At 39.7% G+C, this 25296-nt stretch overlaps 1 protein-coding gene across 2 annotated transcripts in view; it reads right to left on the bottom strand.

The window, feature by feature from the left end:
• Window positions 1-25296, bottom strand: part of ARFGEF1 (ADP ribosylation factor guanine nucleotide exchange factor 1) — a 146822-nt gene that overhangs the window by 10125 nt on the left and 111401 nt on the right. Inside the window, exons 20-32 of one of the 2 annotated variants that reach the window (XM_006261995.4) lie at window positions 24281-24409; window positions 17383-17541; window positions 16892-17042; window positions 13691-13781; window positions 12416-12456; window positions 12154-12323; window positions 11443-11594; window positions 11093-11265; window positions 6165-6325; window positions 5379-5509; window positions 3936-4065; window positions 2872-3007; window positions 2650-2788 (exon numbers count right to left, since the gene is read on the bottom strand). In XM_006261995.4, coding sequence (XP_006262057.1) covers window positions 2650-2788; window positions 2872-3007; window positions 3936-4065; window positions 5379-5509; window positions 6165-6325; window positions 11093-11265; window positions 11443-11594; window positions 12154-12323; window positions 12416-12456; window positions 13691-13781; window positions 16892-17042; window positions 17383-17541; window positions 24281-24409 — 1763 coding nt within the window. Of the gene's footprint in view, window positions 1-2649; window positions 2789-2871; window positions 3008-3935; window positions 4066-5378; window positions 5510-6164; window positions 6326-11092; window positions 11266-11442; window positions 11595-12153; window positions 12324-12415; window positions 12457-13690; window positions 13782-16891; window positions 17043-17382; window positions 17542-24280; window positions 24410-25296 lie in introns of those variants that run through there. The other variant, XM_059724005.1, reaches the window with a different exon arrangement.

Genomic DNA, 25296 nt, shown 5'->3' with positions numbered 1-25296 from the left:
GCATAAACTATTATTTCTTGTGCTTTGTAACAAAGAAAACATCTATCCAAGACTCCAAGTGTTGCTGATACTCAAGTAGCATGTTTATGGACATTCATGGTGGGCTGCGTTGCAGAATATTTCCACAAGAGACATGTTCAGCTTGTGAAAAAGTTGCTTAAGAGGGGACTGGTGGTAGTCATCAAATGGTAGTTATCTAACATGGTAGTCAAATATCTGAAGGACTGCTATGAAGAAAGAGAACATTTGTTCTGTCACTGCATAGTACAGGATGCACAGCAAAGGCTTGAAATTGCAAGCAGTGTAGGTTTATTAGGGTGTGTGGTATATCGGGTTACGTCTGTAATCCCTAAATTCTAGAGCAGAATATTTCTACTGTTCCCACACTGTAAATACAGGAGCAAAGGCAGAGTAGCTTTCTATAAAAGCAGTCAAGACAGCGGTGCATTAAAAAGTCTCAACTCTTAAGACCTCACTGACTTTGATGTAAAAGTCATGTGGTTGAATAGTACTCCAGACATTTGGACAAATTCTAACCGTTTTAAGTTTGCCTATGAAAGTTTTTTGACAACAGGCAAATAGTATTTTTCAGTGTTAACTACCTTTGAAAAAAAAAAATAGCTTCTCAAGCACTGACCAAATCCAGTACTGTACAGGAAAAATTTATGGGGCCATTACAATGTCTTCACCATTTCCATTAGTGATATTTAAAATGTAATATATATAGCACAGTTTTTATAGGAGTGATGCGTCAACACGAGTGTGAAGTGCAATGCTGTCTGGTTCTACAACAAGCTAAATTCGTACTAGAGAACCAGTTTCAGGTTGTACACTGGAAAATATTTACTACCATCAGTCTCGCATGCAAAATTACACTCATTTTTAACCACCTCAAGGCTGCTTGAAGTAACAAAATATAAAACTGTGCAAACTGCTTCTCCCTGCACTTCAACTCAGTACAGTATAAACACTGTAGATCTCATTTCCCAGAGTTTGGAGAGTAAGGGAGAAGAAGACAACATATGTGAAACTACTCAGTAAAGCAGACAGGGCTTGTTATCCTCACTGTCAGGTAATACAGCATCTTTCAAAAACTGACATCAGAGGTACACTGTAAGAATAGAAAGAGAAGAGTACTGAGGCTCTTTGAAGGCTGTGAGGATAAGAAAGGCCCCAGCTTGGAGAAGAGGAAAACAAAAAGGCATCATGATTCTTCAGGAACATGAATGAGAGGCAGATGATACATGGCAGATAAAGCGTGCGTGTGTATGTAAAAAACATTGATGAAACAGAGGTACATTTCCTCTGGGAAGTCAAACACGTCCCATTGAAAAGAAAAAGAAGTTTCAGTGAAAACATTTCAGCCAAAAATAGCTCAGATGAATAATCAGAGCTGCTCTGATTAATCAGAGACAGCAAATGAAGAATAAAACAACTTATGGAAGAATAAAAGACTTCGCATCCCTGGAAAGCCTGTCCAGTCAGAAACAAAATCCCATAAATCTGAGATTAAAAAGGAAACTACAAAACATTATACAACTCTTCAAAATTAAATACATCATTAATACACAGTGAAGAGAACCTTAAATTGGCCATAAATTAAGATAATAAGCAGCTATGAAATTAATTATTTGCCTACCTGATAAATAGGTGAATTAAACTAAACTGGAGTAAGGCAACCCCAGTACAGGTGCCAGAACATGGCATGCAAAGGCATTTTGCTTGGCAAGCACGCCTCAGGGTGGATGGCAGGGAAGAGACTGGGGCTGCACTGTCATAACAAGGATCAGGCCCCTCGCAGCTCCCCAGCCATCCGACCCTGGCATGCCAACATCTTACAAGTTGAGGTTGCTGCCGTTTTTTGGCATTCTGTCCAAAAATGTTGCCAACCCTTGAAACTAAGCTTTAAAACTTGGGGGAACTGAAAGGCACATGGGGTGATGAAAAAGACATGGCATTTTTTTCCCCCCATGTCTGTAAGCACCCATTGGTCCCAAGAAGATTCACAGGCTACAGGAGGGAACAAATGAATACATGTATGCCTTTTTATGCCTACTTTAAAATCCTTACAAATATCTTACTAACTCCTTTTGGTTTGACCTTTATAGCTTGCTAATAAATGGATTCAAATGTGAGCAATATATTTGTATTATATGGAGATCAAAATCACTATTCATATGGCCTCCCAGACCACTCAATAAATAGAAAGTTACCATATTTTATTAAATAAGTTCTCTTATGATAAAACCCTTCACAAAACCCTAAAAGGTCTGCTGTTCAGTAAGATTTTTCAATCCAAACAGGAGAACCTATTTTTCTTAAATAATTTTGATCAAATCATAATAATCTTCATCTTCCATGTTACACCAAGAGTTAATGAAATTGTATTAACTTTCTATGTAAAGTTAAAAGTACACCGAGTACTCTAGACGCTGTTAAAGAATGTGCTATATTCCAAGAAAGAAAACAGTTCTGCAAAAAAGGAAAATAAAAACACATGAAAATATTACTGTAAGAACAATACCACTGCTTTCTTGTGATCCACCCGAGATATTAAGTGATTTCAAACCACTGAACCATAAACCATCACCTCCACTTAAATGATTTTCCAAAATTCACAAATGTTATTATAAGAGAAAGTCCTCTTACGCATGAGGGATTGTGGTTTTGAAGATATCCAGCATGCAGTTGCAAGTTTTATCCCAGATTTCTAGGGTAAACTTTTCACCATTTAGAATGACGACATTCTCCAAGCAGTTTGTACCAGATCGTGCTAGTTGTTCATTGTCTGGAAGAAAAATGGTTCATTTGTTTATTTGTGTCCAACAATAAAATGTTAGCATTGTATAGTGTACACTGGTACGGTCCTACCTTGCTGTACACACCAGTACAGCTGTGCAAATATATCATCCAAAAGGACATCACTAAGTACTTCTAGATACTGAGTAAATACATCACATATTGCATAAAGTGCATGGTTGCAAGTAGTAGTCATCCATTCAGCTTTCTAGTGGGGAAAGAAAAAAAAAGACAGGGAATAGTGAATTATGTACTATTGTAAAAGTTCCTGGGGAAGTTTTATCTTAAGTGGTAGTTAATGTCTATACACTTGTTTGAGATCCGTTGGTTATTAGCTCAGTCGGAACACACTATTAACTTCTAGTTTTATCTCCATTTATCTGCTACATTTCAATCCTATCCTATCCAGTGACATCCAATGCTGGGTGGACTGGGCAGATAGGAGGCACTAGTTTTAGACTATTCTCCTTGTCCTCTGCTAACCTATTGATAGCATTAAAAAGCATAAAAGCAGTTGGATACTTTTACTATGTTTTTCACTTGTCACACCTGTTACATCAAGTGGTATCGCTGAAAAGCCAATCAAGCAGATTACCAGAACATGATAAAAATCTTGCTTTGATGCTTTTAGGGGGAAAAGGTGGCAATGCAGTCCCCAAAGCTTCAAATATATGGGTAGAGGCTCCATCTGTGCCATCAAGGAAGAGGGAGCTCTGTGGCTTTGTTAACACCCTACTTCCACTTTCTGCTCCTCATCCCTGTTGAGGAGTAAGATGGTATCTGAGAGGACACCTTGGCTCTGTTACTAGTCTCAAGGGTGCAGCAGAAGCCCATAACTCCTGTATATAAAAGGGGAAGATGTAAAAGGAGTTCTCAAATTCTACTTCTACAACTCAAGATGCATATAATCTAATACACAGGCCCATCATCTCTCATTGTTAGAGGTGGCTTGCAATAAAATAAGAACACATCTGAAGTATGTTCAACACCACAAGCACAGCTGCTCTAGAAACAAGCAGATCACTCAAGTCATATGGTTCAGGTACACCTTTATGCTGCTGGTCAGAGATGATCTTAATTATAAATCTTACGTCAATCTCTCCCTTCCTAACCACTTTTTTTTTTTTTTTTTTTACCTCCGTTTGCTGCTCTGGCAGTTTCATGTTGTCAAATATCCTGAAGACTATCCGAAACAAATCCTGCCACCAGTGTTTCTCATAAGTATGGCCGTACGTTTTCATAATTTCAAACATTACTGTTAATCCCCTGAAATGAAAAAAGGCCAAATCTAAAGAGCCATATAAAGAAACAGAGCTGACAGAAGATCCAACACTGGCACAGATAACCCTGAATCCTGTTGAAACATGTTGTATGTTGGTTTGGTTTTAAAGCATGCTCCATTTGTACTCTTCTTACTACTCACTTTTATTATGCCGATATAAAAGTCTGGTTTTTTGTTTTTTTTTATATGTTTAAGAAACCTTTCAGAAGTTGGAGGGACATCAAAAATAATTCTGGGACTTGTGAGCATTCCAAACTGAATTTAACTTTACAGCTTTTCTAACTGAAAAAAGGACACACAACTGAGGCACTAAGCCCAGCTGAATGGACACTTAAGGAAAACCTGAAAAAGACAGTGACAGAACTAGTTAAAGTTAGAAGAGGTTTTTACAGGATTCTGCCATTAGGGTCTATTAAAAATGACATCTACTTCTTATTTAGTCTCATTTATTCAAATACATAAAAAGCAAACAGAAGTTTGGCATGCAACAAAACCAACTATCCTGAAGAACTGCTAAACTGGAATGACAAGTAGCAGGATGTCAGGAAAGGACACAGGGTTTTTTTGTTTACATTTACCAAAAAAAAAGTATGGATACTAACCTAATTCAATTCTTTATCTGAACAAAGACTTCATGCACCTGATTAATCTACCCAGTTAGTCCAGTGCATCAAAATTTCTGCCTGTGCTGTGCTATCAACTTTAAAACTGCTTTTTTACGTTTGACGGTAGGAACTGCTAACAACTTTGGAAGTGAATGATTTTGCCTAATTTATATCCCTTACATTATTATATATGGAGAAATGCTACGGTTTTGTTTAAACATTCTAAAATGTTTTTAAAAGTAATAAAATGCTTTACACTTTTCATTTATTGTGTTCTTGAATGAATTCATCTGTTCCTGAACAGGTACTAGAAGTAGGTTTGAATATCACAGATGGGGGGGCGGGGGCGGGAAGAGGCAGAAATCAGAAGCAGCTCAGGACCACAGTAGGCCTCTGTTTTACAATAATATTACATACCCATATCCAAGTGCAATGGGTGTTTCTCAATTAAAAATTTAAAGTGGTAAAAAGGAGATCATTTACATTCTATTTTATTTTTAATGTTTCACCATGTTTAACATTTCTGTAGCATTTTTATTCCCAGACTGGTATCAATTAAATCAAACATGAGAATAATAGACTTGGCCAAACTGGTTAACAGAAAAAAAATCCAAATTTAAGTAGAGGTAAAGGCTCATAATTAATAGAACAAACCCCCCCTAAAAATGTGAATTACAAATACAGATTGTTACCTGGTTCTTACATCTAATTTGCATCTATTGATGATACAAGATAACTCAAAGAGAATTGGGAACCATCCTCTCACCCACACTCTATCTTCAGGAGCGACATTCATATCATCACTTGTGTATTCTTTAAAAGCCTTTAAAACAACCACAGGATACATGAATATTGTTTACATGTTTTACCTCATTTACATGTTGAATAAACTCAATAACTGTGATGGATATTAAATTAGAAAAAATATCTAATCATCTTTTTTTTTTTTTTTGCAAATAATACCATAAGCAATGTGGCAATACATTACTTTACAGGATAACATGGTAAAGATAGAATTACTGCATTTTTTAAATGACTGATATTAAAAAGATGTGAAAAAGTTATTTTCCTGAAAATGTGGATGGTATATAACCATTTTTTACTTTCAATGTAAATTACCCGTTAGTTCTAACTGTCACCCACTCCCCCTCCCTCTGTAGTAACATCCTGGTGGTTAAGAACCACCACAATTTGCATTTGATACTATATTTATGTCACCATCTACTGTTTGGAAATGATGCTTCTGCAAAGGCAACACACCTTGAGATGGGATCTGTGGGAATTTGGCCTAAGAAAGCTAACTAGCAAGTAAACTGCAACAAAATTGTAGCCTTCCACAGCTTATACCAAAGATATCCACTCCTGGTTGTCTCTCCCTCGCAGATTTAGAGATAAACTATTAAGGGTTAGAGTGAAGATTTTTTGACATTATGATAATATCAATTAAACGTTTGTGATTCAGTGAATATCGACTATACCTGAGGTCTGTCAGAAACATATTTTGCACAATGACGAATGAGACGGATTGCTTCCATACTGGTGTCTGGAAAAGCCGCATTGCATGCAAATTCAGACAAACATTTTACTGCATCCTGGAAAGAATCAATGGTGGCTGGGAAGTGCTTTTCAAATACAAATGCTAGAAAAAACACAGATATACAAAAGTTAACACATGCCCTTCAATATTTTTAAAGGAAATCTCAGATGTTTTATAAAATATTTTCAAAAGGCCAAGCTATTAATTTAATATAGGAAACAAGGGAAATAGAAGTGACAACCCAATTAAAAAAAAAGAGATTGTCACTGCATGGCTCTGCTAAGTGTAAAATGCAGTATAAAAACTAAAAATTCTGAGATTAAGAATTCACCTAAATGACACCATAAACCTGGTTTTATACATAACTAATGTAGTGGTTCAAAACAGCAAAAGGCCACAACGAAATGACTCCAGAAATTAAAAAGGTGACAAAGTGTGGCATTTATTATTTTCTGTCTATATTCTAGAGCTGTTCTACTAGGGGCAGAACAGTATCCACCAAGGCTGGCTGGTCACAGTCTCTCCCACCAGAGCAACAGACCAGCTCTTTGAATAAGTCATCCCTACCTCTCACAAAACTAATCAAATACCTCTACTGGCTGCAAGCTCCCATTTTTCACATACTATCCTATACTGGAATTTGTAAGAAAAGGTCATGTTAAATTAAATAAAGCTATACCTGAAGGGATCAGACACTGAAAGAAGCATTCACCCCCTCTCCTATGCCTCCAGCTTTTAAACACCATCTAACCTCAAACTCATCATTAGAGGCACTCTCCTTTGATTAAACATGAAGCAAGAGGAACAAGACCCATATAAACAACAAATTCAAAACTTGTCAACAGTCTCCAGTCACTATAATCAATCAACACTTCACAAAACAATCAGAAACCATGGACCTGATATATACCTCATCTAATGCACAAAGTGCTCACACGGGAATTACGTGGGTAAACCTAAACTATCATTGAAATTCAGAAGGTACTTCCAGAAACAAAGCACTGAAACACTATGGCAAATATGGTAACACTTTTCACAGAACCACCATTCCATCTCTGAATTCACTCTCCTCCAAGGAAACATACTTAGTATCTGCAGAAAAGGAGTCTGGGAACAAGCATTTCTAACTTTACTGGTCTTCAGTAGCAGCGGACTTAATACAGACAATTCCTTTATGGCTCAGTATAACTTACTTGTGCTTCTACTAACCTTTCCATGTTCCACCAGTGATAAAAGATTTCTTCCCTTATGAAGGCTCTTAAATTTTATTTTTTTTTAAATAGAATTAGGTTTTAGATAACTGTTCTTTACATAGTCTGTAAGTACTTCTGAAAGCTTCTCTTGGTTCCACAGGTTTACCGCTCACTTCTCAATTTAATTTTAACGTATGGGGATTAACGAAAAGTGATTGTTCCATCTGTAATTTTATTTAAGCTACATTTGCTACCTTCCTAGAAAATTTTGTACCTGAAAGCTTGTCTAACTTCTCTAACTTTATTATACATAAACCAGTTTAAGTGATCAGAAACTGGTTTAAACCTGTAGCAGAACATAAGTTCAGTGCACATAAACCAGTTTCAAAATGGCTGAAACTGGTTTAAGATAAGCCTGGTTGAACGTAGTATCAGACTTAACTGATCTGAGTCAAACCAGTTTATGCAATGTCTGTCCCAGACCCCTTCCTGGCTTAAGTTAAACCAGAGTCCCCCAGCATCCCAGATGCTTTGCAACCCTGGGTTGGACACGGATGTGCTCTCTGCTCCAGAGAAAAGAGCTGGCCCCACCCCTCTGCTCCCTGGCCAGAGCTCCAGCAGAGACTGCAGGCACAGCAGGGTCTGCCTGGCCTCCCCTGCTCCCTGCCTCACTGCTCAAGCAGGGATTCCCCCCCCGCTTCCGATCTCCCACAGCACAAACCCCAGCCCCACAGCCCCTACGTATGTAGGTCAGCTGGTAACGTCCCTCCTTCCTTCCTTGGAAAAAGCGGTTTAAGAAGAGCTTGAACTAATGAGAGGCTTTTGTTTTGTTGATGGGCTGATAAACGCTGTGTAATCAACTCCCTGCTGGCTCCCTCACCTGTCAGGTTTACAGACAGTATGAAGAAACAGGAAGAGGGAGACTGAAAAGCTCAGTATCATGAACAGATGCATACACTGCACCCCCCCCCCCCCCTTTGCTTCAGAGTGCCCTGGGACTAGCATCTGGCAACACTCCTGCCCCTTGAGCAGCGAGCAGGGAAAAACCTGGGACAGTGCAGGCAGGGTGGGGGGTTTATACCCTTCCCTAATAAAGCATCCTGCCTGGGTCTGGCCATGCCCCACCTCAGTTCAGCACTGTGGAAGGAAAGGAAAGAGAAGACTGCTTTAGCAACCCCAGCTTCTAGCCTGAGCCACTGCAGGCATGTTCCTGCATTTCCTCAGTCCAGAGGGAATGTTTGTGCATTTGCAAACTGATTCAATCTAGGCAGGTTAGACTGACCAGAAAAGATTGAATCAATTCAGGCTCATGCTTTTTGAATATCTGTCCCTAGTCTTAGGAGTACATGTGTAGTTTTGGGCTCCACATTTTCAGAAGATGTGGAAAAGTTAAGGAGAGTCCAAAGATAGGTTTAAGAGAGACCAAAATGATAAAGGGCCTGGAAGGTGAGTCATAAGGAGAGACTGAAAGAGACATGCTGAGCTTGTGAAAAAGTTCCTTAAGAGGGGACTGGTGGAAGTCATCAAATGTTAGTCACCTAATATGGTAGTCAAACATCTGAAGTACTACTATGAAGAAAAAGAACATTTGTTCTGTCACTGCATAAAGTAGGATGCACAGCAAAGGCTTGACATTGCAAGTGGAGTAGGTTTATTAGGGTGTGTGGTGCATGGGGTTATGTCTACAGTCTCCAAGTTGTACAGCAGAATAGCTTTTCCCATGCTTCTGCACTTTGTTGGTTTCTGCATGGGGTCAGGAAAGAACCTTCCCCTCCACTATTGCTACAGGTATCGGGGGGGGTTGTTCACCTCCCTCAGAAGCATTGCGTGTTGGCTGCAGCCAAGGCTGGGGATTTTGACTGGGTTATGCTGATGCTCCTGTTGGGGCTAAAAAATTTTGGTTCACAGTTACAGGCTCTTGCCCCTCTGCTCAGGGTCAGACTAAATTGCCATATTTGGGATCAGGAAGAAATTTTACCATATGGTCAGAATCAGCATAGACTGAGGGAGAGCTGGGGTTGCTTTCCTGTGGGGTCATAAAGCCCTCTTCCCTGGATATCTCGAGCGTATTTTAACAAATCACTTCTTGTCCTTGCAGCAGGATATTCAGTGACCTCTTCTCCCTACTTTACCTCTGGCAGGTTAGAGGGTTTTGGTCTCCTGGGATAATGTACCTAGTGGCTGTGCAACAAGGTTGTTTGTATAGTTTTAAGGATAAGTTAGACTAGTGGTTTTCAAGCTGTTTAGATTTGAAGCACTCGTCCACAAACTTTTCTGAATTTGGCGGCACCCCAGTCGAGAACCACTGGTCCAGTCACATAACTAGTTATTTCTTTGCCTAGGGCACAGAGGGGATGGGGAGGGGGTTGTGCTAAGAGCAGGAAAAAGGGGGTGGAAGGACCAGGAAGCATCTTACCTGCCACAGCATGGGCTTACTCACTGGCTGCAAGCTGCAGTGGGGACCCAGGGTGGAGTCCCAACCTCATTCAACTTCTCTATTAACCCTCTCAGATACTGGTGATCTGCATAAAGACTCTGGCTGTAAAACCCTTAATTTGCTTGTGAAAGGGTTAACAGTGAAGCTGTTGCTGGGGGGGGGGGGGGGGTAGGGAAGAGCATAGCCCCTCTGCTCAGCTGGAGCCTGTGAAGAGCACAAACCCCTGACAGCCCCTGCCCCTGCAGTGTTGCAGAGATTGTGATGGAGGGGGAAGGGAGGGAGAAGAGCAGCTTTCCCTTAAACATGAGTGCTATAGCTGCATGGACTTGGGCTGCTGCCAAGGAACATGCAGCAGTGCATGATCCCAGGGGCTGCTCTAGGTGCCCCATTCATCCCCACCCCAACAGCCAGCTGTGCCTCGTGGGAAGGCCTCAGGGGAGGAAACTGGGGTCATTTCAACCAGTAGAGGTGCCAGTTTGGTGGTACCTCTGGAAAGGTCTTGTGGCACACCCTGGCTGACAACCACTGGGTTAGACAGTCTTGTATAGGATAGCTCAGAAAGGGATGACTGGGCCTTGAGCAGGAGTTTGGACTAGCTGGCCTCCCAAGATCCTTTCAGCCCTACTTTGGATGATTCTACATTTGATAAATATACAAACCAGCATCAATGAACTTTAACTACCTTCTAGAAAGCAACACTATCAAGTTGCACAAATAATCCTCACAGCATTCAGCACCTAAAGCCAAGATTATTAAATCATAGTCTCAACAGCCTAGTAGCTTCTGCTAAACCTTACAGACTTAAACAAGACAACTTCAGGAGGTAAGTGGTAGAGTAGACAGGTAACAGGTATGTGGCAAAATCAAAGAAGAATATTTGCTGTACAAAAACATTAAACTCCCAATCAAAAATGAAAAAAATGTAAATTGTCAAAAATAATCCAATGCTTGACTTTTAAGTCAAGAAGAGATATTTAGAACTTAGTTATAAAACTTTAAAAATATAATTTAGATTAGAAATACAGATGACAAGATTACTGTACTACTTTTAAAAGCATACATTCTTGGTAAAATCATAAACAGAGTGAAAGCTGAGAAACACACATTGCTTCAACAAGTATTTAAGAGTTCTTCTGATCGCAAAAATGTAATGAAGTTACAATTAACTAAAGGAAAGTCTCAGTTGCTTTCCCCGAGACAATCCATAGGGATGTGTGTAAATTATGCATCAGTACTCACTGACAATGTGTCCTGTAGTCTGAAATGCAAGTTCTACTATACTTTCATCCTGATCTGATGCAGCCAAATGAAACACAGAAAAAATATTCTTCCAGCCTGAGCGAATATTGGCAGCCTGTGAATTCACCATCTGTGCTATGCACCGTACAACCATGTCTCGAATGGTAGGAGACCTAGGTTATTAAAAATATGAAGAATAAATAGTAATTCAAACGCAACTGAACTACTGATTACACATTTTATACTTTATACTATGGAGTGATTTAAATTCACACAAAATACTTTAAACAAGGTAGCTGGTTCCAAAAAATTGGTGTTCATGACCCTAAGTTAAAATTGCATACTATTACCTGTTCCTCTTCATTATGTGTTCAAATGGCCTTAAGAAGTCCTTTTGAAACCGGAAATTAGCAAGTTCTCCCTTTTCTAGGAACTTCATTGATAGCTGCCTTAATGAGTCTACTGCAAAAATAGCTACATCTTCATTGGGATTGCATCCAACCTAGTAGTACAGAAGCAGGAACTGAACATCAGTATTAACACTGTATTTTTAGGACGAGTACTGAATTGTCTTTACATTTGAAAGTGGAACAGTAAGAACAGAAATGTTTAAACATGCATCAAAATTCTGAATTCAACACATAGAAGACAAAGATGACATACAGTTTAGAAAAAAAAACCCTCAATACAAGAAATAACCAAATCTGAGTTAAAACTATACACCTCCTTTACAAAACCCAATAAAAACAGTACATGAACAACTGAGGTTGCCATTAAAGATCTATGAGTAACAAGTTGGTAAATTTATACTGTTGGCTATGTATATAAGGCCTGTTAAACTGAAGCACCTCCTAGTTCCAATGTGGTCTAACAGAGTAGTAGATGGCTGTAGCTTTCTATAAGCTTTTTGTATTCCTTATTCATTGTTCTTTGGTACTGTGTTTACTGACCTTGCAGAACAGAGGCAAAATAAATTAATTTGAAAAAATTATGCTCAGTTTAAGTTGAGAGAACTTAATTTAAAAACAGCTTATAACTGATGGAACAAGTGGCAAAAGTACCTTATTAAAGTGATCTCCAATGACTTCCCAGATTCTTGACCATTGTAGTCTTATCCGGCCCATATTGTAGTAAGAAATCTCCACTATCTTCTGCAGACTAAACATTCGAGGGTGGGTAGCAGACAGCAGTTCATCCATAGATACAGCACAAAGCCAGCGGACAAAATCCACTGTTAAATAAATCACAGAATTTATTTAACATTATTTATTAGTGTTATCAGAATGCCACTTTGTAGCTAATGGAAGAAATGATGCAACTTACCAATAGCATTTCCATCTAGCCTGGTAGATCCTGTAAATATTCTGCAAAATTCACAGTTTATAAAAGAGTTTATTAATAATCTTAAATGAAATGGTTTCCATTTTAAAAAGTTATTTTTTAATACCAGAACTATTTACAACCATTATCATCATAAATAAAGTTATGAAAAAAGTTTCACTGCCATATTTCATGATAGCCGAGTTCTCAAAAGCAGGCACATCAAAAATGTGAGGCAGTACCTCATACAATTTTTTGATCTCTGCCCCCGAGAGAGTTTCATAAGAAGGTAGCATATACAGAACAACAACACATAAAATATACACCAGGAAGCACTTTCCGGTATACCACAAAGCAGAAAGACTTTGATCATTTTTTTTTTTAAAAAGATTTATGAACAACATTTAATATTTGCCAAAACATGTAGCTGTACCAGTTAAAAACTGCAGCACTGCTTGGGGTAAAACTATGGAAGAATACTATAAATCTAATAAGGTATAGGTAGTATATACAGAGGTATTTTAGAAGAATTTGACTAGTAACAAACCTGAATATACATAAAAAGTTAACTATCCAACACTTTTTATACAATCCTAAAAAGCCCGGGTAATTTTTTAAACAAACTGAAGAATTACAAATGTCTGGGTGTACAAACTTAGTATAGATGAAAATTATAAAGATATACTAGTGGAAGCTATATTCCACCCCCGTTTTCTTGAAAATTTTCCTTTACTGTATTTTAGACTGGGAAAAATAAAAAAATGGTGGCAACATTTCCAGTGACAAAGTTCTATATAAAATCTGCTAAATCCACAGAACCCAAGACATCTCTTACTAAATGGGCAGTCTTGCCAACTATGCTTAGCATTCTGCAAGCATTTCCAGGATTCAGACTGAAATGCAACCATCAAAACTTTAACAACCAGTTAGACACTGATTGCACAGAGTAACAATGTAAATAGGTTGAGAAAACTGGGGTTTTGCCAGTAGTTTCAGCTCTCCAGCTCTTATACGGCAACATCATACAACACACAAACAAACACACAAACACTTCCTCTATGGTTTATATTCTTAACTTTCCTTATCCTCCCCCTTGTCTGCCTTTTCCTTTAAGCAACTTCAGTCAGCAAATATACCTGAGCATAGCACTAAGCAGACTGTGTGTGAAAGCACTTGGAAACAAAATAAACTTTATTTATATTTCCTACATGTGCAAACAATGTATTCATATATAGCCCAAAGACCTGATGAGATACTAGAATAAGAAAGGTACTGTACCTGTCTACAGCAACAACAACACTTTGGGAACTAGTTTCTCCAATGGATTCCTGTATGCTTGCTATTTGTTTCCAGTCCACGTTCCCACCAACTGAGAGAGAGCGCGTGAAATTGAAAATAAGGGGTAGGATAATGGGAAGAAGAAAAAGAGGAGAACACTACTGTCAGTATTTCAAGAACTGAATGTATTTGCATTTACAAAAGAATGCAAGTTGACTAAATTCTTCCCTCCCTTCTTGACAGTAGCTGATAATCTCCTTGAACAGCCTTTTGCTGGGTTGATTCCCTATCTTGCTTCAAAGAAGTTTCTTCTCCTGGTACCCACGTCTGTTACCAGCAAAATTCCCCCAAATACCTCCAAAGATAGACAAGAAAGATGCTTGTGGTGCAATTAACATTATACTTTATTCGTTTCCCTTTTTAAAATGATTCTTTTGGAGCTTTGGTGCCAAAACTAAACAGCAAGTGATAGGAGGTTGTGGGGACATCATGAGGGAATCTGCACATTCCACTCGGATCAAGCGAAAAGAACTGTCTAGACTGGTAGTGGGGTACCACACCATGAATGATGGAAACAAATCACACAGCTTCCTTAAACAATGCACCATAGGCCATGGACAAATGTGCAGTGTGAAGCTCTCCAAGTGCCTCTGACACGCTACAAACAAAAAGGGTTCCTGGCTGACCGTGGGAACCTCAGAGGACCATAGGTCAAGAAGTATTCAGAGATCCCTGCTCTCTGGCTCCCTGGCTAGAGAGCTCTGCTGCTGCATGACTTCACAGCCTTTTCGAAGTATCCCAAAGGAAGGGCTCCCATCTGCACTGTGCTGAAGCACTCTAAACTGGACAGGAATTTGGAGTGCTTTAAATGAATGCCTGCCCATACTCCTACCTACCACCAGAAGGAAAATTAACTGACCAAACTAATAAATACATTAGGACAGAAAACCACTATTTTTAAAAATATAAAGATCCTAAATTATGATTCTTAAGTTTTTATTAGGAAAGTTTCTAAAGATTTCAGCACAATACAAAACACTGAGTTAATACTGCCAGGGTACCTCTACTGAGGTGCCACCGACTATAGACAATGCAACACGAAGGTTATTTGTTTTGTTGTAAAACACTCCATTAAGAAAAGATAAAATTCAATGACAAGCCATTTAAAAAAAATAAAATAAAAATAAAAACGTTATTTCTGAATTTCTTTTCCTACAAGAAAAAAGTCCTACTCCATAATTTGTCAGTGAGAAAAATATGAGTGCTTTCTTTTAATTCCCCACATTCTCAATCTTCTTTTTCCATGAATGAATGCAGGGTGAATTCCAAAGTTGGAAAAATGTATTTTCAGTCAGGTGAGAACCATGGAAACTCACAAAATCTAATAATTAAAAATAGCACCACAGTGGGGATCTATACATACATACATACATGTTTTTAAAAGTAGTCTAGGATTCTAAGATATTTCATCCTTCTCCTACACTTTTTACAGAAAGATACTGTTCATATCAAGCATTTTTGGCTTTCAAAAACAATACTGTTTTATCTAGGGGTGTTCTGTTTTAAGAAAATATGGTATTTGAAAAGAGCAAGGTTTCCCCTCATGAAACGCCTTAGCTAAGTGATAGAATGAAGGCACATTACAGAGGGAACCATGCAGAAAGCTGGGTGAGGAGGCAGGAAGGCCTAAGGAACAAGGACTAGGATTAAATCCAGACAGTAACAAGTAGCTAAAGAGTAAGGCCAGAGAAGCTAGCAAGAGAATTATGACTGCTGTAAGTGATGCTCACAGCTTTTACCAGATAGTGGGTGAGCCTACACATGCTATTAATGTGCAGCAATAAAACTTCAGCACCTATTGTGCCAGGGCTGCTCCAACCCAGCATAACGTGCCATGGAGGGGCTAGTTGGGGCACTGGGGGGGGGGGGGGGGAGGGGAGGGGCTTCAATGCGGTCCTAGCTAGCAGGCAGCCCCCCACACTGAAGCACCCTTGTGCCCCAGCCAGCTGGGTCAGCGTCTACACGTGCAGTGCTCCACACTAAAAACACTCCACAGCAGTATAGAACTTGAATGTACAAGTACTAAGCTGTGGCAGAGTTTATTAGTTTACTGTGGCCCTAATAGAGCCACACATGCAGATGCAGAGCTAATTAGGCAGCTCAACAGATGCACTTGACATCACATGCACAAATAATACCAGATACTTGGGTTAATGGTACTGTGTATATGCAAGGGGCATAAGTGGTATCCTAATTGTAAGAAAAAATAAAAATAGTTCGTTGCTTCCATAATGCATAATGTTGTTCACATTACATTCTTCCACACAGAGATAATTAGTGATGTATCTATTCAAATATAGTGTTCATTTTAAACTTAGGTTTCTGTGCATCATGGAAAAGTATAAATTCAAGGACTTTCATTTTCAATAAGCACAAATTGTTCTTACATACTATTTTACTTAATTTAACAATAAAGATCATTAGCAGGGCTGGAAGGGACCTCAGAAGGAGGTCACATAATTCAACTTCTGCTCAAGGCAAGATCATTTCTGACTAAACTTAAAGATGCCATACTGTTACAAAACTACAGATCTACAGCTCTGTGAGTAGCTATACATTTTCATCAATGTGAAAATGAAAAATTTGGAAAACCATCTCACCAATAAAAATTAAGTTTTGCTCTCAGACCAATCAATAAAGAAACAAACGGGTAGTAATCAGCTAACAACAAAATAAAGGATCTGATTTCAACTATTTACTGTACATTAATCACCAGTATAATCAATGATTTAAGTTAATGAACTCTGCTGACTTTTCACTGAGGTCTACAACAGGGCAACATCTTTAATCTACATTCAGTGGTCTGCTCCTGTAACAGTTAGATCTGTCAAAATTATACAGTTACGGTGTACTTAACTTTCTCTTCAAAATTACTTCTAAGGGTTTTTTTTTTTATTACATTTAATTTTTATGACGACATTTGTAATTCTCCCACTGCCAGCTAGGTAGCATTACAAAGAATATTCAATTTTGGAGCAAGTATCTCAGTTTTTATTAGCAACTGCATAAAATACTTAGATGGATTAATATTAAAAGGTCTCCAGACAACCACAATCTGAAAACAAGCTTTCCTGAATCACATCTGAACAAATTCAGACAAGTATATACTAAGCTAAGTGCTTAGTATTCAGTATTACTCACCTAGACCAAGGCCAACAAATTCATCAGGTGCCTGGTCCTTTGTTCCAGTAAAAGAACCTTCCCTACCTCGTACTGTTCCAGAGATGTAACGAGGTTTTACTCCAGTTCCAATCAGCTGTGCCAGCTCAAGCTGACTGATGCATTTTAGTATCTAAATGAAACAAATTCAGAAGCCATATCTCAGCTAAAAGTAGATTTGAAAATATTTATAAAAAGTGAACTTTGCTAGTAAAAGTTACTTAAAAACAAATGTACCTGCGGCCAAATAATTAAACCAGGATTCATCTTATATAACCTGGACCCAATTCTGCAACTTTATTTACATAAGAGCTTTAGAATTAGGCTAAACTATGTAAGCCCATACAACAGGTTTTACATATACTGCATACTGTATATGTGGATACATTATCAATCATGCTACATTAAAAATATGAAAATATTTCCATATATAATACATTTTCTTACAGCTTAAAAATGAATTGCTCTTGTACCTCATGCCAGGAATTTCCCAAATAATTTCCATCTGTATGAGCCACAGTAATGAGTGTTTTTATTGTATCAATGTTCTTCTGTTTCATTTCAGTAATACCAGAACTCACAGTAAGTAAGGTAAATCTTGCTAGTGCTTGCACATATGCATCTCTTTCAAGCTACATAGGGAGAGAAAGATAATTTTTTTTGTAAGTTTGCATAACTTGTCAAATATCTTTCTGGTTTCTTTCTGCATTACATGTATTAAGACTTAAGTTTCTGTACACATCTTCTATACTATATTACCAATGAAATGAACCAACAGAAAAGCTGGAGAAATGCTGGAGACAGCAATCCTTCCTACTTTTATGACAGAGCATCTTCACTGTATGAACATGATAATACGATGTAGTTGCCTAAAATAACAGAGGCCTGGATTTGATAACTCAGATGAATCCCTTCCAGTCCTATCCTATTAAAACATTTCAACAGTACATTAAGAATGTAGGCTAAAGTGACAGTTCTGTACGCCCACTTTTTGGATGACTGCGCAAGATCAAAATCAATAGCATGAATTGTTTTCCTTTCCTTATTTTTTTCCTGTAACTTGGCGATTCTTAACAAGGGCACCCTGCCTGGCACACTGGGGTGCCACCAAATCCTCTGCAGGGTGCCTCAAGTTGCAAGGAGAAAAGAGAAGTATGAGGTAGTAAACAGATAAGCTGAGTAGATAAGTGCAAACTCAGACTTGTCCTTACTTTGCCAGTCCCCCTAACCTCACTGCCTAGTTTTTGAAATTGGGTGCCACTCAATTCACAAAGATTACAGAAGACACCTTATTGAGTGTGCAGGAACAAACCATCCCAATGCACAGGAAGACTAGCAACTATGGCAGAAGACCAGCTTGGCTTAAAAGCAAACTCTTCAGTGAGCTAAAACACACAAAAAGGGAGCTTACAAGAAGTGGAAGCTTGGACAAATGACTAGGGAAGAATATAAGAGTATTAACTCAGGCATGCAGGGATGAAAACAGGAAGGCCAAAGTGCAACTGGAGTTGCAGCTAGCAAGGAACGTGAAGATGTCTACTTGGCAGCGGGTATCATGTGGCGTGCTCCAGGGGGCCAGTCCTGGGGCAAGTTTTTTTCAGTGTCTTGATCAATATCTAGAAGATGGGATGGAGTGCACCCTCAGCAAGTCTGCATACAGTCACCAAGCTGGGGGAGTAGTAGATACACTAGAGGGTAGGGCTAGGATTCAGAGAGACTGCAACATATTGGAGGACTGGACCAAAAGAAATCTCATGAGGTTCAATAAGGACAAGTGCGAAGTCCTGCACTTAGGCTAGAACAATCCCATGGCTACAAAGCTGCTCTGTAGAATAGGACCTGGGAGTTACAGTGGACAATAAGCTGAATAAGCCAGCTGTGTGCCCTTATGGCAGAGGTGGCTAATGGCATACTGGGGTACATTAGTAGAAGTGTTGTCAGCAGATTGAGGAAAGTGATAATTCCCCTCTACTCAGCCCTGGTGAGGCCACATCTGGAGTATTGTGTCCAGTTTTGGCCCCCCGGCTACAGAAAGGATGTGGACAAATTGAAAAGCAGCCAGTAGAGTCAATGAAAATGGTTAGGGGACTGGGGCACAACTTGTGAGGAGAGGCTGAGGGAACTGAGCTTCTTTAGTCTGGAGGGGAGAAGACGGAGGGAGCAACCTTCGCAACTATATGGGTGGCTCCAAAGGGGATGGAGCTAGACTCTTCTCAGTGGTGGCAGATGACAGAACAAGGAGCAATGGTCTCAAGTTGCAGCAAGGGAAGTTTAGGTAAGACATTAGGAAAAACTCTCACTGGGAGGATAGTAAAGCACTGGGACAAGTTACTCAGAGAGGCTGTGGACTCTCCATCCTTGGAAGTTTTTAAGACCTAGTTTGACAAACCTTGGCTGGGATGGTCCTGCTTTGAGCAGGGGTTTGGAGTAGATGACCTCCTGAGGTCCCTTCCAACCCTAATTTTCTATGTATCCCTAGAAACCTAAAAGTAACCTGTAGGTATTTCACCACCACAACCAGTCAAAGTGCTGTCTTGCCATACTCTGAGAGACTTTAAAGAAACCAGTCCTGAAAAGGAACCCCAAGAGAAATTTAAGCAATAAACTCTAAGCATGTGTACCCAAGTTCAGGGGGAAAAAAAGGAAGAAAGGAAAAACCACCTGCTATATAATATAGTTACTTTAACGTAATTCCTAACCTCATGGAAGTTCTTAGTAGCATTATGGCTAGGGACAGAAATTACACATAAACCTGTATAAGTGATCAGAGACCAGTTCAAATCTGTAACAGAAACAGAAGTTCAGTGCACATAACCTAAATCAGTTAAGTATGTTACTACACCAATGAAAGTTTATCTTAAACCAGCATCAGCCATTTTGAAAGTGGTTTAAATTGGTTTATTGAACTTCTGTCCCAGAACCCCTCCAGATTCAAGTTAACACTCAGTCCCACAGCATACTTAGCACCACCCCTTAGGGTGGATGGGCTAGCCATAGCCCATGCTGTCTGCCCAAGCAGGGAGGTGTGGTTTAGTGCACCCCAGCTTCTAGCCTGGGCCACTAAAGGCTGCATTTCCAGAATCAAAAAAGTGAATGCCTGTTCACTTGCTTATCAGTTCAATCTATGCAGCTTACACTAACCTGAAAAGATTGAATCAATTCAGCTCTGGGCTTTTTGACTTTCTGTAGTTTGCCTTAGTATCAAGTCCCACAGAGTAGTCAGTGACTATTATCTAAGCAGACAAAAGTAGCTTTATAAATCACTTTTTTTTAGCTCCCAGGAAATAAGAAAGAGAAGAACGTCCTTGTATGTTTAAAAGCCACCTTAAACAGAAGAAAATGAAAATAACTAAGAAGCCCTCCCATTAACCAAAAATAAAGAAAAAAAAAAGAGGAGACATGCAAATTAACTTCATTCTTTTAAATACATATCTGGTTCCAGATGGTCAAAAGACCCAAGCCAGACTTGCATGATAGCATCAAATTGAAACTACAATCATGGAAAAACCCTGAATTTAATTGAGACTTCACTGTACTTACAACAGAGGCAGCAAAGCTTCAAAATTGCACTGTAAAATCCACAGAATCCACAAACTGCACTGGAAAATTCCACAAAGAAAAAAAACACCAACCCCCCCCCCCCCCAGCAAACTTTTCACCTGTGTTATTAATTTGTTAGGATGCATAACCTAATGCTAACTATTGTTAGTGCCTTATCCTAGGTAACAAGCCTTCTATATTTCTTTAACAAAACAAATAAAATTAACGTGGCAGTAGGAAGGCAAGAGAAAAAGCCCATGGGTTTTCCATGAAACAGACACCCTATTAATTTCTTACAGTGGAAACGTATCAACCGCACCCTTCATAACTACAAACGCCAAAACTGACAACATTCGGGTCTAAATAGGATCTTGCACAATAGGGTTTATCTTGTTCTCACAGATCAACATAGTACTATTGACATAATTGTTCAGAGATTATTTTTCACATTATCCAATGCATAGAATTCTCAAGGAATGCGCAGACATGACATGATACCATTCTTTTCACGCAAGGCAAAATAATCTTTAAGTTTCACTGGGGGGGGAGAAAAGCTGGTTCCTGAAATTTCATGGGTGAATCATTTTGGACTTAATGAACTCAGAAGGCTGCAGAGTCCCAGTTGCTGGGTTAAGTATGGAAGCCAAGCCCCTTGCAGCTGCTCAGGAACACTGATATTCCTCTCAATTTCACTGCTGTTACTTGTACAGAAGTGAAGAACATTAATTTAACCAAATATCCAAAGGTTTTGAGAAGCTTCAGGTTCATCACAAAATTAGAATTCAAATCTTCAGTCCAACTCAGGCTGAATTGAGATTAAAAACAAAAACAAACAAACTCCCTACTCCCACCCCATACATTTTCAATGAACTAGAACCATTACTTTTCAGTGAGGTCTAAGATGGTAGTATGATAATGCAGTTATAAACTCACAAAATGCATGTGAGCATGGTTTATATTGAAAGTATATGGTATGTAAATGCTATAGCTAAAAAATTACATTTTCAATTAAAGGATTTTGATATTGTCTCAGGACATATGTGATACTGTAACATCAAACATCGTCTATTTCTCCAAACTTTTATCCTTACAAATAAGTTATGGAAGACCAGTACATAAACTTATTGACCACCGCTCCACAAAAGCATAAAATTATGTTCACAAGCTGAGAGCCAACCACTGCACTGAAGAGCAGGCAAACCCCTCAGTAAAACTGAAATTTTTAACTTTGGGAAGGCTGACTTTTGCAAACTCAGAGAATTGGTCAGTCAGGCAATTGGAGGCCCTAGCTCATAGAAAAGGGAGTACACGAGGAATGGTCATTTCTCAAAAACATAATTCTAGAAGCATAAGGGAAAGCCGTTCCATCTTGCAAGAAATGTAGTGAATGAGCAAGGAAGCCCCCTTGGCTGAACAAAAACTGTTGGACTTCAGTAAACTCAAAAGAGAAGCCTACACCAGTTGGAAAACAGGAAGCATCACCAAAGAGGACTAACTCAGCACTCGTCCGTACCTGTAGGGAGAGGTCCGGAAAAGCCAAGGCACAAACCGAACTCAGGCTAGCTATGGGAATCAAAGACAACAAAAAGTCCTTCTTCAGATACGTGGGAAGTTGAAAAAAGAACAAAGATAGCATTGGGCCCCTGTGAGATCCAATGGGGCAACTGACATTTGACACCCAAGAAAGAGCCAACCTCTTAAATGACTTTTTCGCATCAGTTTTTCACCCTCTCAGGAGAATCAGAGTCAGAAAGGACACAAACCATTCTGGGAGTGGGTGATGGGCCCAAAATTGACATGGATCAGGTGAGGGAACACCTCAAGAAACTGGACATTCACAAGTCCGTGGGCCCAGACAGAATGCACATGAGAGTCTTGAAGGAGCTGGCAGACATCATTGCATCCCCCATGGCAGAGATATTTGAAAATACGTGGCACTTGGGCAAGGTCCCGGAAGACTAGAAAAGCCAACATGGTCCCCATCTTCAAGACAGAGAGGGAGGGATGACTCGGGGAATTATAGACCAATTATAGATCAGTCTGACATCCATCCCTGGAAAAATCCTGGAAAAAACTGTCAAGGGATCCATCAACACTAGTCTAATGGAAGGCAAGCATCTGAATGCCGGCCAACATGGCTTTGTGACTGGCAGGTCTTGCCTGACCATCCTCATCTCCTTCTATGACCAGGTAACACGTGCCTTGGACAAAGGAGATGATGTGGATGTCATATCTGGATTTCAAGAAATTTTTTGACCTAGTTCCCCATGATGTCCTCATGGTTAAGCTGGGGAACTGTGGCCTTGATCATCTTACAGTCTGATGGCTAGGTGAGTGGCTGTGGGGTCGGACTCAAAGAGTACTAGTTGACAGGAGCAAATCGGCGTCGTGCAGGGTGACCAGTGGAGTCCCTCAGGGTTCGGTACTTGGGCCGTTACTCTTTAACATGTTCATTAATGATCTGGAGTCAGATGCGAACTGGCCAAGTTCGCAGATGATACCAAATTATAGGGGAGGCCGGTCACACTGCAAGACAGGCTGGGGATACAAACTGATTTGGACATGCTCTCAAGATGAGCCGACCCATACTTGATGGCCTTCAAATGTAGAGAAGTGTAAGGTGCTGCACCCTTGGTAGGAAGAACCCTCGACACAGTTACAGGCTTGGCAGTGCTATGCTCGCTAGAACCACGACCGAAAGGGACCTGGGGGGTCTTGACTGACTACAAGATGAATACGAACGACCAATGTGATGCTGTGGCTGGCAAAGCAAACCAAACTCTGGTGTGCATCCACTGATGCATCTCAAGCAAAACCAGGGAAGTCATCCTCCCACTTTACTCAGCCCTAGTGAGACCGCAGCTGGAGTACTGTGTCTAGTATTGGGCCCCCCACTCCAGGAGGGATGTGGAGAAGCTTGAAAGAGTCCAGAGGAGAGCCACTCATATAATCCAAGGCCTGGAAGGAAGGCCATACGAGAAGAGGCTGAGGGACTTGGGACTCTTCAGTCTGGAAAAGAGAAGGCTCAGGGGGGACTTGGTGGCAGCCTACAATTATATAAGAGGGGTGCATCAGGGAGAACAGCTGTTCACCAGAGCTCCCCAAGGGATAACAAAGTCTAATGGGCATAAACTTCACGAAGGCCGATTTAGACTAGACATAAGAAAAGAAGTTCTTTACGGTGTGAATGTCCAGGGTCTAGAACAAACTCCCCCCAGAGGTGGTGCAAGCACCTATTCTGAACTTTTTCAAAAAGCACGTGGATGTATTTCTTGCTGGAGTCCCTTGATCCCAGCTGACTTCCTGCCTATGGCAGGGGGGCTGGACTCGATCTCATGAGGTCCCTTCCAGCCCCTAATGTCTATGGAATCTATGAAATCAAAGTTGCGCAAAATGTTCCAGCCAAGGTCCAATATACTCTTATACTGACAACAAAGTGTGTTCTTTTAAAAAAAAAAAAAAAAAAAAAAAAAAAAAAAAAAAAGATAGGCAACTACTGCAGCAAGGCTAAAAATATTTAGCAAATATTCTAAAGAAAAAGGATCTTTTCCTTTGGAAACTTTTCTTAATTGTCCAAGAGATATGTAGGAAAGAACACACAGAAGCTGTGGTGGCAGGAGCTTTCCCCATGCTGCTGCAGGGAGAAATAGCAGCAGCGGCTGGGTCCTAGTACTTGCCCTCCTGTCTACCCATCCACCTCAGACTTAAATTGAGTCATTATAGCCCAAAGCCTAAAGAGACTGCCAACCATTGCATTAGATAATGTACTCTCATTCCATTAACAGTACCTGGATCAAAATACTCCTGTGTAGCCTTAATCTTCAGTATTACCTGAATGTTGAAAATGCATGCAATCCGTATAGCACAGCGGATACCCTCCAGACAGAGAGAGGCAACTTCTGTATCATCACAGTCTTGCAGACCCACACTGAACGCAGCTAGGAATGGTGTCCAAGCCAACTGTAATACATGAATGGATACATACATGAAGCCAAGTGTTTTACACTAATAATCATTAGTATTTCAAGCTGTTAAATGTTAATCTGAGTAAGAAGAAACTTTATTCCAGTATCGAGAGGGTGGGAGTGTATAAGGAGGACAACAACAACAACAACATTGAAGTCAACATTCTGCTACAGAAAAAGGGGGAAGAAAAGAAGGACTGAATTAACAGCACAGCTTGCACATGACATATTACTAAACATGCCTTCTAGTGACAAAACAGATGTTATGCAAAGCATTTTTTAAATCTAAAAAAGTTGAAAGTGCCAACTTTGGAAGCTGGAAAAAAGATCAGTTATACAAGATAGTTTTTGATCCTATTTTGCATGATCCGAAACAAATATACGATCAAGATTTCCAATAACATTTGGAGTAGATAGAGGTACTTAGCCACGTTAGTTTCAAGTCAGACAGAAGACTGAGTAGAGATGCACCTGATAGACTAACTGAATGAAAGATAAACAAGAGCTCACTTCATCAGATGCTACACACAAGGACCTTGAGGAAATGAGCTCTTGTTCATGCAAGCTTATGTATTTACTTTGCTGATTCTATAAGGTGCATCTCTACCCTGTCTTCTGCCTGTTAGTACTCTAAAACACTTGATTCCACAGGAAAAGGTACAATTCATTTGACTGAAAAGGTGCCAAACTCAACCCACATCGAAAGGCACAAACTTCAGAAATTTGCTCCTATCTGAAGAGTCAGACTAACAGGTAACCATAGATCTTGAAAAACTACTGATGAACATATGTGCCTGCACTGTGGACCTGACCTGGCACAGGGAAGGGCTCATTCCAAAAGTTTGCTACTCTCAGCTATAGATTACATGTTCATATAGTGCT

The sequence above is a fragment of the Alligator mississippiensis genome, chromosome 3, assembly GCF_030867095.1.
Source record: "Alligator mississippiensis isolate rAllMis1 chromosome 3, rAllMis1, whole genome shotgun sequence".
Lineage (NCBI taxonomy): Eukaryota > Metazoa > Chordata > Crocodylia > Alligatoridae > Alligator > Alligator mississippiensis.
Note: the sequence above shows the minus strand (reverse complement) of the source record. Positions and strands in the feature narration are given on the sequence as shown.